Source organism: Drosophila rhopaloa, unplaced genomic scaffold (genome assembly GCF_018152115.1).
Source record: "Drosophila rhopaloa isolate 14029-0021.01 unplaced genomic scaffold, ASM1815211v1 contig_3, whole genome shotgun sequence".
NCBI classification, from domain to species: domain Eukaryota; kingdom Metazoa; phylum Arthropoda; class Insecta; order Diptera; family Drosophilidae; genus Drosophila; species Drosophila rhopaloa.
In genome coordinates, this window is record NW_025335123.1 from 16,129,736 (window position 1) to 16,143,775 (window position 14,040).

General features: G+C 48.3%; 2 protein-coding genes across 2 annotated transcripts; one reads left to right on the forward strand and one right to left on the reverse strand.

Annotated features, from left to right (window-relative positions):
* Window positions 1-1,105: 1,105 nt before the first annotated feature.
* On the reverse strand, window positions 1,106-11,303 carry LOC108048478 (nuclear pore complex protein Nup153). The gene is given in 10 exon segments (XM_017129184.2): window positions 1,106-1,301; window positions 2,577-2,644; window positions 3,776-3,916; window positions 4,644-4,799; window positions 4,991-9,215; window positions 9,376-9,529; window positions 9,532-9,622; window positions 9,685-10,206; window positions 10,287-10,816; window positions 10,906-11,303. Coding segments are annotated over 9 exon segments (5,601 nt in total). The 5' UTR covers window positions 10,437-10,816; window positions 10,906-11,303; the 3' UTR covers window positions 1,106-1,207.
* Window positions 11,304-11,943: 640 nt separating this feature from the next.
* On the forward strand, window positions 11,944-13,884 carry LOC108048501 (inositol polyphosphate 5-phosphatase K). Its single transcript, XM_017129232.2, has 2 exons — window positions 11,944-12,140; window positions 12,200-13,884. The coding sequence occupies exon 2, from the start codon at window positions 12,212-12,214 to the stop codon at window positions 13,727-13,729; it is 1,518 nt and encodes a 505-aa protein (XP_016984721.1). The 5' UTR covers window positions 11,944-12,140; window positions 12,200-12,211; the 3' UTR covers window positions 13,730-13,884.
* Window positions 13,885-14,040: the final 156 nt, after the last annotated feature.

Here is a 14,040-nt window from a genome sequence, read left to right on the forward strand (position 1 = left end):
CTATAGGTTCTGTTTGTTTACGTTGCTAGATAGTTGTTGTTTGCTTTAATTTGTTGGCTTTCTACCTTGGCTGCTGCACATTGTGGTTGCACTCCCCTGGGCAACACTAAGGTCGTATGTATTGTATATAAATCTAAAATCAATAACAAAAACTAGGACTTAATGCAATCGTACACGTCTCAGGCTGCAACCATTATTTTCTCAGCTCATCGGCTGATCACTCTGCGTTCGAAAATTGTCTAAACAGATGATGTTACTTTAATATATGTATAATATAATGTAGTTTACTTTTTGCGCTATTCCTTTTTTCCGCATCTGTTGCAGCAGTTTACATTCGCTTCTTTACATTTTCACAAAATAATTATTACATAATTATCGTTTAATCATTATAATCAACAAAAAATAATTAATTAAAAAAATGTATTCAATATTAAATGTAGACACGATCGGCTTAATTGGCGCGACCAGTGCGTGAATAAACCAACTAAATTGTTTTAATTTGCAATCATTTATAAGTAGTGCGTTATCTTCGTGATTCGCATGTCCACAAGGACATGCTGGTTGATCGGTTTCATCCAGGTGTTTGAGTCTCAGTCGGAGACTTGGGGTGTCGTCTCGCCGCAGCTCCTGCGCCGCACTAGCTTGTAGCGACTCCTTAGCACGTGTCCACTTGCTGTTCCAGCTCCAGCTCCTGCTCCTGACCCTCCGGTTGGGTTCTCCTCCTGGTCGCCGGCAGTTGGCTTGCGACCAATTCTGCTGTTGAATTTGTTCCGTGTCAGTCGCTGGGTGCTGGCCGTTGGCCGGAAGGCGAAGGGTGGTGTTGCCGCTGGGGCATGACCACCGCCATCACCTACTCCAGTACCCTGTTCCGTTTGCCGTCCTCTGCTCCTGGTCGATCCTGCTGCTCCGATCTCAGCGTCCGTGCTGCTCCTGCGCACAAAGCGGTACTTGTTCACTTGGTACAGCTTTAGCTCCAGCTGCTGCTGCTGGTACTGCTCGTTGAATCGACGACTCCGTCTCTGGACCAGGCCTTTCATCCTGCTGTTGCTGTCCGCTTTGGCTTGTTCCTCCCCCTTCACCGCAGCGACCTCCTTTGCTGTGCGGCCTCCTCCTCCTCCTCCCACTGGCACCCCCAATCCTATTCCTAATCCGATGGCGGCCTCAGCAGGTGCAGCTGCTATCTCGACGGCCGACTGCGATGCCATTTCTACCGGGGCGGCAGGCGGCGCATGGGAGCCCGAATCTTGCGGCGCGCCATCTGCGAATTCTGTGCCGAGTTGCCGGCGGCTGGCGGATTGAAGCTGCGGATTAATCATTGATTAGTGTCACGTTCAAACAAAGATTTCCTAGACATCTGCAGGCGGCTGCGTAGCGAGTATATTCTTTCTTTTTAAATCTTCACACAACCGCAAAGTATAAAAAATGAAGTTAACAAAAATATTATGGCAACGAAATGGCAAGTGCTATGGACAAAACGAAACAATGGAACACACAAAAAATAGAAACACGAACTGTAGTAGTGGAATATGACAATCAGATGGTCACAAAACATCAAAAATCTTATATCCTATTTAAACAGAAATACATATAACATCTAGAAAGTGCAATACACTCCTATTCCATTATGGAATCGGATGGGAACGGAACATTTAAAGGCAAGATTAAGCAAACAAATCAATTTTATCTTTGTGGTGATCAATCCAGTCCTGATAAAATGTTAAATGTTTTAGTGACCATTGATTTAAATATACATATATTTAAATGGGTCAAATATTTTTGACTTTCTTATACACAGTTAAATTAAATGTAATTTTATTAATTAGAAAACATTGATAATTTAATTTTTTTGAGTTTTTGAATGGCAAAGTATCAGGGATATAAGGGATTGTAGGGCCGTCTTAGAAATATCTTGCAACCGAATTTCCAACAGCCTTTTTGATTGACTTTTAGTAGGATTTTTGTTGGAAGTGATTTCTAGGACACCCTCGTTAAGAATTTCAGATAAATGGCAAGCCCATTTATATCGCCACCGGCTTCGTTTATCTGTGTTTTCGTTATCTCAAAATATTTTAATTGAATATAAGTGGTGTTTAAAGTCCTGTGTAAAAATCACTTTACTTCACATTAAAATAATTTTCATCTATATTAATATTAAACAATAATCATTCCCAAACTTCATGGATCTATTTTCATAAAATTCATCGTTTATAGTATATGTCTCTTCCAAATGTTATTGTAACTTCTGTGAAAATATGGTTAAAGATTTCATCTTCCTTTTTTAACTTAACAAAAACAAAACAAACGCACATAACAAATGCCTTACAAATTAGTTAATCGTAAATGCAATTATAAGGTTAATAATGCAGCTGTGTTTTTTTTTTGTATAAACGCATGGGGTGAAAATAAAAGACGGTGTGTGTTTGTGTTGGTAAATTAGCCAATTGAAAGTGGGGAAGAGGGAGATAAAAAAAAAGATGCTTGATCCTCTCTTGCCCGTTGCCTATCTCGCTCGCACCGATTTTGGGGGGATAGGGGCAGCAGCCCATAAACGGATCACCCGTCTCTGTCTTACTTACGCAAATATATTGGCTGGCGCTGGGGAACCGGCGCTAAATTGGAACGGTGTATTGGCATTCGGCGTTGACTGCAAGAAGAATATTTTTGGTTTGTTTTCCTTGGTAAATTTGTTTTGTTTTGCAAGTAATTTTCATAAGCGACGGTTCACGATGGTTGGTGTAGTGTTTATTTTTTTGGGGAAGTTATTTACAAAAAACTTTTAATCACTCTAAATAGAGTGCAAAAGAAATTAAATTGCTACATGAAAAATGAAATATGGTGTGCACTAGGTGCGTCTGTTTGCGTGAGTGGGTGGGTGGGGGTTGGGCTCTTTACGTATATGTGTATGTGGGTGAAGGGTGCTAGTGTGCATGTGTGAGTGCTTGTCAAAATATTTCGCTAAATGCATGCAAAACCTCACATAAATTAATTGGCACATCGAACACAATCCAATTTAAATACGCTAAAAAAGTTTGACAAGCCCTGCGACACATGCATTTTAAGACGAAGTTCAATCGCTACGAAAATGGGGCTATGGCTAAACTATGTAAGCATGCGGATAAAGTTTAAGTTAAAGATACATAAATGAAGCATGAATGATATATGTAAGCACGATACAATGATGTATGAATGTAGGTTTATGGATTTATATACTAGGGACTGCCGAAGAAATCTCTGACAAACTCATTTTAAGAGAAATCTAGTTTCGAAATTAATTTAGTACATTTTGTACATACATTTGGAATATTTACTATTGTTTTGACATTAAAAACATAATTCCAAACATATTATTTCTTCCATTATTGGTTAGTATACAAATAAAAATTTTAAGATGCATTCGACATGTGAACCAAAGAAAAAAATTAAGCTGAGAAACCTCTTGAAAATAAATGATGTAATAATCTATATTCAAATATTTAAAAATACACCAAAATCATTCAGAAATCACATTGTATAACTAACTATCCAAATCAAATTGTATAATTAATTAAACAAAAGATAAAATGGAAGCCCAAATTAAATATATGAGTTTACCAAATAAAAAGTCTGATAAACTAACAAACTAAACATACTAATAAATAAAGTTCAATCTGTGCAGACATTCTTTGGCATTCCCTATGGTATACATCGATGCATTTTTTAGTGGAGATTAGCAATCGGGTATTGTGTTATTCGAGTCGACGGAACTCTCTGCATATTGACGATGACTTCGCATTACCTGCATCTGTGGCGCTGCGGCGTTAAAATTGAACATGGGCGCCCCGCCGGAGGAGGAGGTGGCTCCACCCACTCCACTAGCCTGGTTACCAATCGTCGCCGTCGCTGACGAAACACCAAATTGGAAGATGCGCTGCTGCGGCTGCGTTTCGATTCCGATTCGGATTTTGTTTCCGATTCAGGTTCAGATCCATTTGGTTCATTTTCATGTTTATTTAGTGGGTGGTTCGTAATCATAGTCGTGGTAATCATAATCATAGGTGGTAGTAGGATGAATGGTAGTAAAGTTGGTTCGTGCCCGTGCCCACAAAGTTTTCAGTTTTCAGTACAGAGAGTGTACATTAAGATTTATGGAAGTTGCGTAGTTAAGGAGTATACATAAATTACATGGTATACAACAATATTTCAACAGTAACAACACGCACGATCGTTTGTGTGTAGAAGGGGTTGTGGAAAAAAGATAAAAAGAAAAGGAGAGAAGAATACAAATAAATATATATGTATATATACGTAGATAATTTAAAAGGTCAAATAAATATATATGTAGATAAGTTAAGAGTTAAAACAAATACAGTAAGTAGTTCTAAATCAATATAATCAGTCAGATATGTTAGGAGGATCGATCGATTGTTAGGCGCTTTGTTATCATCGCTATAACGGTGGCATGCAAGACGGGAACTAAAAGGGGAATATGACGGACAGCTACGACTACAACAACCGCAAACAAATTTGCATGGATGATAGTGAGAGATTGTTCATCACATCGAGCTCTGCTCCCATCGATCACCTCTTGGATTTTTAGGGATAGTTTGATAGTCTGATTGTTGGTCAGGTGGCTATTGAAAACTGAATGGCAATCATCTACTTACATCGCCGCCGGAAAGGCTGGTGGCCGCCGTGTTGGCCGAGAAGTTGAAGGATGTTGCCTGAGGAGTTGGAGTCGCCGCGGAGCCCGTAAAGTTGAACGCAGGTTTGATGGGCGGTGCATTGGTGGTGGTCCCGAATTTAAATGGTGCACTAGAGGGCTGCAAAAGTGACGAACGATTAGAAATCATAAGTAAATAAAATTGATTACTCTCAGCCCGAATCTTTAAAATATCAATTCCATTTGAATCGGTATAAAAAATATATTTTAATAAAATAAAAAGTTTCTAATAAATACAATCAAGTAGAAATAGTCCTCTTGAATTTGAGACTACTTTTTTTCTTTACTCACAGCTGGAGTGGTTGCATCTGCTCCGCCAAAGTTAAATGCTAGCTTCGATCCTGGTAACGCTGTGTTGGCCGACGCTGCAGCTGCTCCGAATCCCCCGCTTGTGCTGGTGCTGCTGCCAAAAACAGGCGCCGCCGCGGCAATTGGCGTGACATTGCCAAAGATGTTGGCCAGCGGAGCAGCGGCTGCGGGCGCGGTGGCTGCCGGTGCTCCAGGTGCCACCAAAGAGTTGCCCACATTCCCAAAGACTCCGGTAAGGGGTCCATTTCCACCCAAACTGGCTGCCGCTGGCGTGGCTGCCGCTGTTGTCGCCGTCGATCCGAAGGGTGAGCTGCTCGTGCTGGTGGTGCTGCTGCTGGTGGCTCCAAACATGGAACTGCTGCCAAAGACCGGAGTCGCCATGGTGGAGGCCGAGGAAGATGACACTGCCGCACTGGTCACTGCAATGCTGTTGTTTTTCGCCGCGGCTCCATTGCTTGGCCAGCCAAAGCTGGGCGATGCCATCGTTCCCGATCCGGAAGTGGATCCAAAGGCGAATGGCTTGGTCGCGCTGCTGGTCGAGGTCTCAGCCTTCTTATCTCCCCAACTGCCAAATAGCTGCGGGGTCGTGGTAGCAGCAAAGCTTGGCACGACAGCTGCGGTGCTGGTGGTGGTATTGCCACTAAAGCTGGAACTGGAGCTAGTCGCGGTGGTTGCCGCTGACCCAAAGATGGAGCCCACGCTGGTGCTGGCTGGTGCCGCTGGTGTGGCAGCCGGTGTCTGGCCAAAGAAGAAAGCTCCAGCGGCTTGGGTGACAGCCGGTGGCTTCGCCTGACTTCCAAAGCTAAATCCGCCAGCTGGAGCAGAAGCTGAGGTGGCCGCTGCTGGAGCCGGAGTAGCTGTGGGTGTCAGAGCAAAGGCTGTCGTAGATGTCGTCGTTGTTGTTATGGTATTCGAGGAAACACCAAAGCTCAAAGCCCCAGCCTTGGGCATCGGAAGCTGGCTACTGGTGCTGCTCACCGCACTGCCAGCTCCCGATCCCGCACCTGAAAAACTAAACATGGGCTTGACAGCCGTGGGGTTCGCACTAGAGCTGGCCGTGGAGCTAGACACAGTCGAGGATGAGGATGCAGAGCCAAAGCTAAAGCCTCCTAGAGCAGGAGTGGTGGTGGTTGTGCTGCTGCTGCTAGTGGTAGTGATTGAGCTGGCTGTGGTCGTAGTAGTTGGGGCTTTGAAAACAAACTGGAGGGCTGGTGCTGCAAGTGGAGCTGGTCCTGCAAGTGGAGCTGGTGCTGCAAGTGGAGCTGTTGCTTCCGTGGTGATGGGAGTGGCCTTCGTTTCCTTTGAGTCCGTTTCGAAGCTCACCGTCTTGGGCTGTTCCACTTTGCTCACTCCAAACGTGAAACCCTTCGTTGGTTCCGTCTTCTTGCTGTCCGCCACATCCTTACCCTTGTTGGTCTGCCCGAATCCAAAGCTGAATTGGGTAGTAGCTGCTGCGGGAGGGGCAGTAGTGGTTTCAACAGCTGGTTTGACCACCTCTTTCACAGTCGCAAATCCAAAACTAAACTTGGGCACCGAACTGGCGGCGGAGTTCGTCGCACCGCCGCTGCCGGACGAATTGGAGACCACGGATGATGAGGAAATGGAGCCGGTGGCACCAGGCTTCAGTTGCTCGCAGCAGATGCACTTAATTCGCGACATGTCATTCTGCGCCATGCAGGCATCACAGTCCCAACTAGCTGCCTTTTGGGCTGCCACCAGCTTTTGAAATCCTGCATCTGGTTTGGCCGTCTCGGCTGTTGACCCTGGCAAGAAGCCAGTGTCGCTCGAGGAGCCAATGCTGTAGATTACCGGCGATGACGTGCCCGAAGTCCTGGCCGATGACCTGGCGGGGGAGGGCGCGGCAGATGACGAAGCGGATGATCCAGAGGATGACCCGGATAATGATCCGGAGGAAGAAGTCGAGGAGGAGGACGATCCGGAATTACTTCGGACTGATTCGCTGCCAGCGTTTCTCGCTTGTGAATTCGGCGTCTGGCAGGCGATGCACTCGGCGGCCTCAGACTTGTTCATTACCAGGCACGTCTGACACTCCCACGTGTTGGCCTTGGGTTTGAAGGCCGTACCAAAACCTGATCCCGAACTCAAATTGTTTGTGACCAGGGGAAAGTTGTTAATCTTCGGCGCCGCAGTCTTTCGGGGTGTTTCGCAGGCAATGCACTTGGTGGCTTCCGCTTTGTTGGACAGCATGCATGCGTCGCACTCCCAGGCAGTCGATGATTTCTTGAAGCGGTCTCCAAAGCCACTTCCCAGTGGCACAATTGCTGGCGTGGATGGTGGTGCCTGGGCAAGAGCCGGAATGGCTCCCGGTTTGGCCGTCTCACAGGCCACACACTTGCTGACCTCCGCCTTGTTGCGCACCATGCATACATCGCACTCCCACTCCTTGGAGGACTTCTTAAACTGCTCACCGAAACCCAGTGGTGGTGCTCCGTTCATCGTTGGCTGCGGTGGCTGCTGCACCTCGTCCAGTGAAGCTGGCGCCGGGAAGAAGTAATTGCGCCTGACGTCCAGGTGGGCCACACAGTTCTCCCGCGAATCCGACAGTGGCGTGGGCTCCGAAAAGCTAAATGTGCGTCCCACCGACTTACTAATTGGGGCAACGCTTCCATTGGCAGAGAAGTTTACAACGGGAGCCGTTTGCTGCGGATTAACTAGGAAGTTGGGTAGCTGCTTGGAGTTTGTAAAGATGTTGCTGCTGCTGCTCTTGTTACTTATGGTTGGGACCGTGGATGCCGGTTTTGAAACCACTGGCGCCGTCGGTTTAATAACCAAGTCGAACTTTGGGGTGCTGGCCATGTCTGGGAAGCTGATCTGTGGCAGATCCAGCGGCAAGGGTGCCTCCTCCAGATCCGCGCGTGGCTCCTTGCTGCGCGTCTGGTGTGAAAGTCGCGAACGCATCTTGTTGGTGTGGTGACTATGGCTGGCCGGCTGATCCACCGGAGCTACATATGGTGTGGTTTGATTGGCCTTTTCTTGGCTGTTTTCAGTTCGAACCCGCGTGCTCTGGTTCTGCACCAGATCCCGCGAGTTCTGGGTAACGCGGTGAAGGCGTCGGCGTTCCAGGAGCTGCTGCATCGTCGGCACCAGCAGTTTGTTAGAGCGGAGTTCCGCCAACTCGCTAGCAGGACTTTGCACCGGAACACTGCGGCTGGCGTTCTGGGAATTCGTGGGACGTGGATACGGCGTGGCCAACGTACCCTGGCGCTGCTGACGACTGCTTTGGTGCTCCTTCAGGGTGCTGCCCATGCGCTTGGCATCGATCAGCGGCGTGGAGTAGCTGTCCAGCAGGTTGAGGATTCGTAGTGTGGTGTTTGACAGGCCGGAGCCAGACTTCTTGCTGCCACTCTGACCGACAGATGATTCTGGAAGGTTGCCAGCGGCAGATGGCCGCATGTCCACAGGTTTCATGCCGTATCCTATACCACCAGTTAGGGAACTCTGCAGCGTATGCGCCGGAGAACTACCGGCTGAATTAATGGCCAATGTTGAGGAGGCGGCGGAGGAGCTCAGATTGCTGCGACTGAAGATGCGATTGTTCGCGGAATTGCCGCCGAAGGTGGTGCGTCCCTGGTAAAATGGCGAGCTGGAGGCTGATGCAGAGCCGGAGGTTGAGGCACTGCGACTTAGGAGACGACTGTCGCTCAGCGCCGAGGTGCTGCCGTAAATGGAAGCATTAAAGCGACGACGCTGGTTCAGCGAATTCAACGACCACGTGGAATTGCGGTGCGCTGGCTGGGCAGCGGCGCTGCTTCTGTTAAATATCGACTTGGTGCTCTGTAGATTGCCGTAGAATTCCAGATTGCTATTACTGTTATGATGCGATGGTCGCAGTCCATCATTGCCTTCGATATTGTCGTGGTAATCGTTGATATCGCCCTCGGACTGCGAATCTCCTCCAGCTCCTCTCTCGGCCACTGACAGTTCAGTTCGTCTCGACTTGGACTTGATGACATTGTTGTTATTATTATTATTGTTGCTAATGTTGTTGTTGGTCTTGCTGATCCTTAGTAAATGATCAAGGCGATCTCCGTCTGCACCAGTTCCCGTCTCGTCCATGGTAAGATCACGACGATTGGTTCGCTGGCCCAGAAGCGACGGTCGTTTATGGTTGGGAAGGCTGGAGAGGCTGTTGTGGCTAGTTGCTGCGCTGCTGCCTCCGAAAGGTATGTTCAACGAGCGACGTATGCTGAAACGATTAAAGTATTTCGATGAATAATGAGAAAGTAGATGGATCTGGCATAGGCCAACTGTTTTAAAAGTGACATTAACCCCAGAGCAATCTGTGGGGGCATTTCGTATGGACATTTTAGAGGGGAATATAGATGGACTGATCTAGAGTAACCTACCTATGCGGCAGATCCCCGGTACTGCCTTCGGCGGCTTCGTTGCCCGTGAAAAAATTATAGGCGGGTTCTCGTTGCCGTTGACTGCCATACAAATTGAGGTGGTTGCGCCGGTGTGGAGCCAACTGGCTGCTGCTCCTAGACCCCGTCATTTGGGGGAGGAGCTGGTAGCGGCCACGAGTGGGCCAGCAGGCGTGGATGACAATAAGGGCAGACGACGCATGTTGGGCAAGTTGACGGTGGTCTCCAGCTGGAAGGGATTACAGATTATGTGGTAAATGTAGACATGATTCGAAATATGATAACACTCACCTCCAGACGTCGACGCTTGGGATGAACGGCGGCGGCCTGCAAGAGATTCTCCTGCTCCTCGTCGTCGTCTTCCTCGTCGCCCTCGTCTTCCTCCTCCTCCAGGTCATCCTCCTCAGCTTCATCCTCCTCGCCGCCGGCAGCGGCAACTGCCTCTCGTCGCTTGCGGAGCAGGAACACATTGTACTCGCTGCGCCGCGTCTGCTCGTCCTCTGCGGCCAGGTCGTGCTCGGCTATGTTGTCGGCCAGGGCCACCTCCTCGTAATTGAGCCCTTTGGCGTCGGTGCCATCATCCAGGTCGTCTGCTGCATCCGCATCCGCTTCGGCTAGCATGATGCGACGACGTCCGCGTTTCCGTTTCGTGGCGGAGCGTCCGTTAGACTGACGTGGCTGGCGGAGATTAGCGGAGGAGGATGAGGCGGCAGCGGCGGATTCGGAGCCTCCTTTAGACGATGGCGAAAACCAGCCGCTCAGGGAGGCGGGAAGAATGCTAGACACGCGCATCTTCATCTTGCCCATGATGGACTGCAAGTTGGGATGATAACAAGGATAAGATGTGCTATTTGAAACTGGGAACACGAGTCCCAGGCGTCGACTGTACTTACGTTGTTGTTGCTTCTCGAGAGCAGGGCTCCCGCCGAGGATTCATCTTCCTCCTCCTCCTCCTCTTCGGGCAGCTCCTTTAGCGGCGTCATCGGATGCAGTTTGGCCAATTCAGCTTGCGAGGAATCCCTTTGCTCCTGTCCATCCTCCATTATGCCAATTTAATTTCGGGTTCCTTTTTAGCCGGCGAAGCAACGGCACAAAAGAGAGACACAAAAAGCCAAAAAGAAGCGCCGCCGCACACACAACAACAAAACGTAGGTAAAAAAAAAAAAAAAAGGAGCACACACTGTTGCAATTCCTGCCAGCGAGTTTGTGTGTGTGTGTGTTTGTGCTCGCTCACTCTCTCTTTCTCTCTGTCTGTGCGTGTGTGAGGGTGTGAGTACGCTTACGCACGCCGTGGTTTTTCCTCTTTTTTTAATGTAGATTTCAAACACGCGGCGATTTTTCAAAAACTATTCTGTTTGGCGCCAGAAACTGAGTGGAAATGCGTTGGCCACCCTCTTTACACACACTGCATAAATGCTGGGCACTGCAAGAGTAGAGGCGGGAAAAAGGATTTGGTACCAAATACGGGCAAAGCGTTCAGGAAGGGTTCTTATTGTTTGCTGATTCCCTTACCGCTTTCCTGCATTCCGCCTGTATTTTTCTTCTTTTTTTTTGATTGCCGGACAGCACCGCCTGTCCGATTTTTTATCGCCTCCCTTTTGTCTTTGTGCTTCTTCCGCCTCGCACACACTGCTTTCGCAATTCTTTGCTTCTCTTCTTTACACTCACACACACACACGCGCGCTGCGAATCGGTACGAATTTTGGCATTTTCCTGCGGGCAATTTGCACGCACTTGTTTACAACTTTAGCTCCGTGCCCGCAATCAGTTTTTCGTTGGCTGCGCGAACATAACGCCGAGCTGATTTGTAACAAACGAAATTAACACTTCACAAAAAAAGCACGATTTGGGAAAAAACGCGTGTGAAGTGGCGAGTAAAAATGCGGCGAGTGACAATGTGACCGCAGCAGTGGCCTCTTAAAATCACCAATGCTGACGAAAAATATACCAAAAATATACTGAAAAATTGAATCCAACGAGTCGATGCAAGCGAGTGGCGTATGTGGCGGCAAAATTTAAAAAACACAAATTCAAATTTAATTTTTTTTTCGAATGAATTTGTATAGGGTTTGTTTTTTGCAATGTACATAATCTTACATTAATAAAATTTGAATCATCCCTTTTTCAGAAGAATCACTAATCACTTAATGTCCTAAAACCGCCACGTCAAATGTTTAGAAAATAACTGAATAAAACCGGAAATGGAAATTCTTCAAAAAAAAAAATTGTATTTGATGATAAATAAAATCGATAATCCAAAACCAAGTTTGATCACATTTCGTATTCGGGATTTTTTAGTTGTAAACAATTAAGAATGGCATTCAATCCATTAAGAAGTTCAAATATTGGAAAGGATATGTATTATTTTATTTTATTGTATTTACTCAAATCGTCTTCCAAAATACAGCACAGGTCAAGAAGTTATGAGTAACCGAAAACTCTTAAATAAATTCAAAGCACAAATTCAAATTTAATAAATTGCGGCCTATAATATAGCCTCCCAATCGATATTGTCCAAGCTTATCGAACAATCGATATCAGAAGGAACAATTCAAGCTTGTTGTTATTGCGTTGCACAGGTGTTGTTGTTGCTGTACTGAACTGAGCTAACAAGTGTTAAAACTATTTGTGTAATATTATTTTCGCAATTACCTACCATTTGGGCACTCAAAATAATCCAGATTGGAGCGCAACAAACGCCGCTGAAGCAAACAGAATCGGTTTACACAACAAACTTAATCAGTTGGGTAAACAACCTAATCGCTTTGAACAGCTGGGAGTGGCTAACCACCGGAATATCTGTTAGATTTGCGCAGAAATGAGCCAAACGGAGGCAACCAACCCGCCCAAGGCGGATTCGGAGGCGGCGGATGAGGCGAGGGGCAGTGGCAAGCAGCAGCTGGGAACGTACCGGGTGTACGTGGTCACTTGGAATGTGGGCAGCCGCTTTCCGGAGAACATATCCCTCCGCCAGCTGCTGGGACTGCAGGACGTGACGGCAGAGAAGGACTCACAGGGCCACCTGCCGGACATCTATGCCCTGGGACTGCAGGAGGTCAATGCCCAGCCGCAGCAACAGGTGCTGGGCCTATTCAAGGAGGATCCATGGACGCACAAGGCCAAGGAGCTGCTCCGCGGCTACGACTATGTGGCCGTGAAGACGGAGCAGATGCAGGGACTGCTTCTCAGCATGTTCGTGCGGCGCCAGCACGTGGAGCACCTGCAGGACATCGAGGCGGAGTTCACGAGGACCGGTTTCGGTGGCATCTGGGGCAACAAGGGCGCCGTCAGCGTCCGATTCACCCTCTATGGCTGCGGGCTAGCCTTTGTGGTGGCCCACCTGGCTGCCCATGATCACCAGCTGGACGAGCGTATCGAGGACTACAAACAAATCCTGGAGAACCATCATTACCATGTCAAGCGGTACAGGGAGATCTACGATCATGACTATGTCTTCTGGTTTGGAGATCTCAACTTCCGGCTGCAAGGCGGCGACTCCTCAACGGAGGTGCGCGAACTGCTGCGCGATGAGTCCCAGCATGAGGCGCTGATCCAGCGGGATCAACTGTTCCAGGTGCGCGAGAAATCGCAGCAGGCCTTTCAGGTCTTGCACGAGCGACTGCCCGCCTTTCCGCCCACCTTCAAGTTCCGCGAGGGCACCTCCGAGTATGATCTTAAGCGGCGGCCGGCTTGGACGGATCGGATTATGTACGCCGTGCAGCCCCTGAACAGGCAACCAGGCATGCAGCTGTCCATTGAGCAGTGTTCGTACAAGTCCCACCCGGTGTACACCATCAGCGACCACAAACCGGTGACCAGCGACTTTACCCTGAAGCTCTACCCGAATGTACGTGCGCCCGGTGTGGTATTCTCTGCCTTGGCGCTCTGGAAGATTGGCGACGAGAACACCGTGGAGTACCGCAAGCAGGCTGAGTTCGAGGAGGGCCCCAACGACTGGATTGGCATTTATCCGGCGGAGTACGCCAGTTTGGCGGACTACGCAGCCTATGAGTATGTCAACCAGGCCGAGTCACCCACTTCCTCGGACTCCAATCACGAACCGGATCCGTTCGATACGCCAGCTCATCACCGAAGGGGTCGGCATCATCACAAGAATCGCCAGCGACTGCGCCGCCACCAGGAGGCCAATGCCCAGGAGCAGGTGCGTCTGGATTTCGCCGACGACGTGGAACTGCGGCACGGCGAGCAGTATCTGTTGATCTACTTCCGCAGCACCGGAGTGAGGGGCGTTACCAGCTTGGCGGGCATCAGTGGCGTGTTTGTTGCGGAGAAGCGACAGGGCTCGCCCCATCGGACGGAGTACCATGTGGACTAGCTGGTCGAGGCCCTCGACATCATTCTTCTTTAGTCTCCGCTGTGCAGATCTAATTTTACTGACCCTATGTGACCCTGTTAAGTTTGTTTGTTTGGCTGTTGACTCAGCGTCACCCCCGAATACGTTTAAATGTAATTATACAATTACCCAACCAATCATGTTTGTGTTACTACCTTTCCCACCCGACCCAGCCTGAATCCTGCTTTCGTTTGCATATGTTCTTTCTGTTCTGTTGTCATTTTGCTATTTTTATTTGTACGGTGTCATGGCACTAGATATTATTAACCGGTTTCGCAAAGGTTAAGTACGCC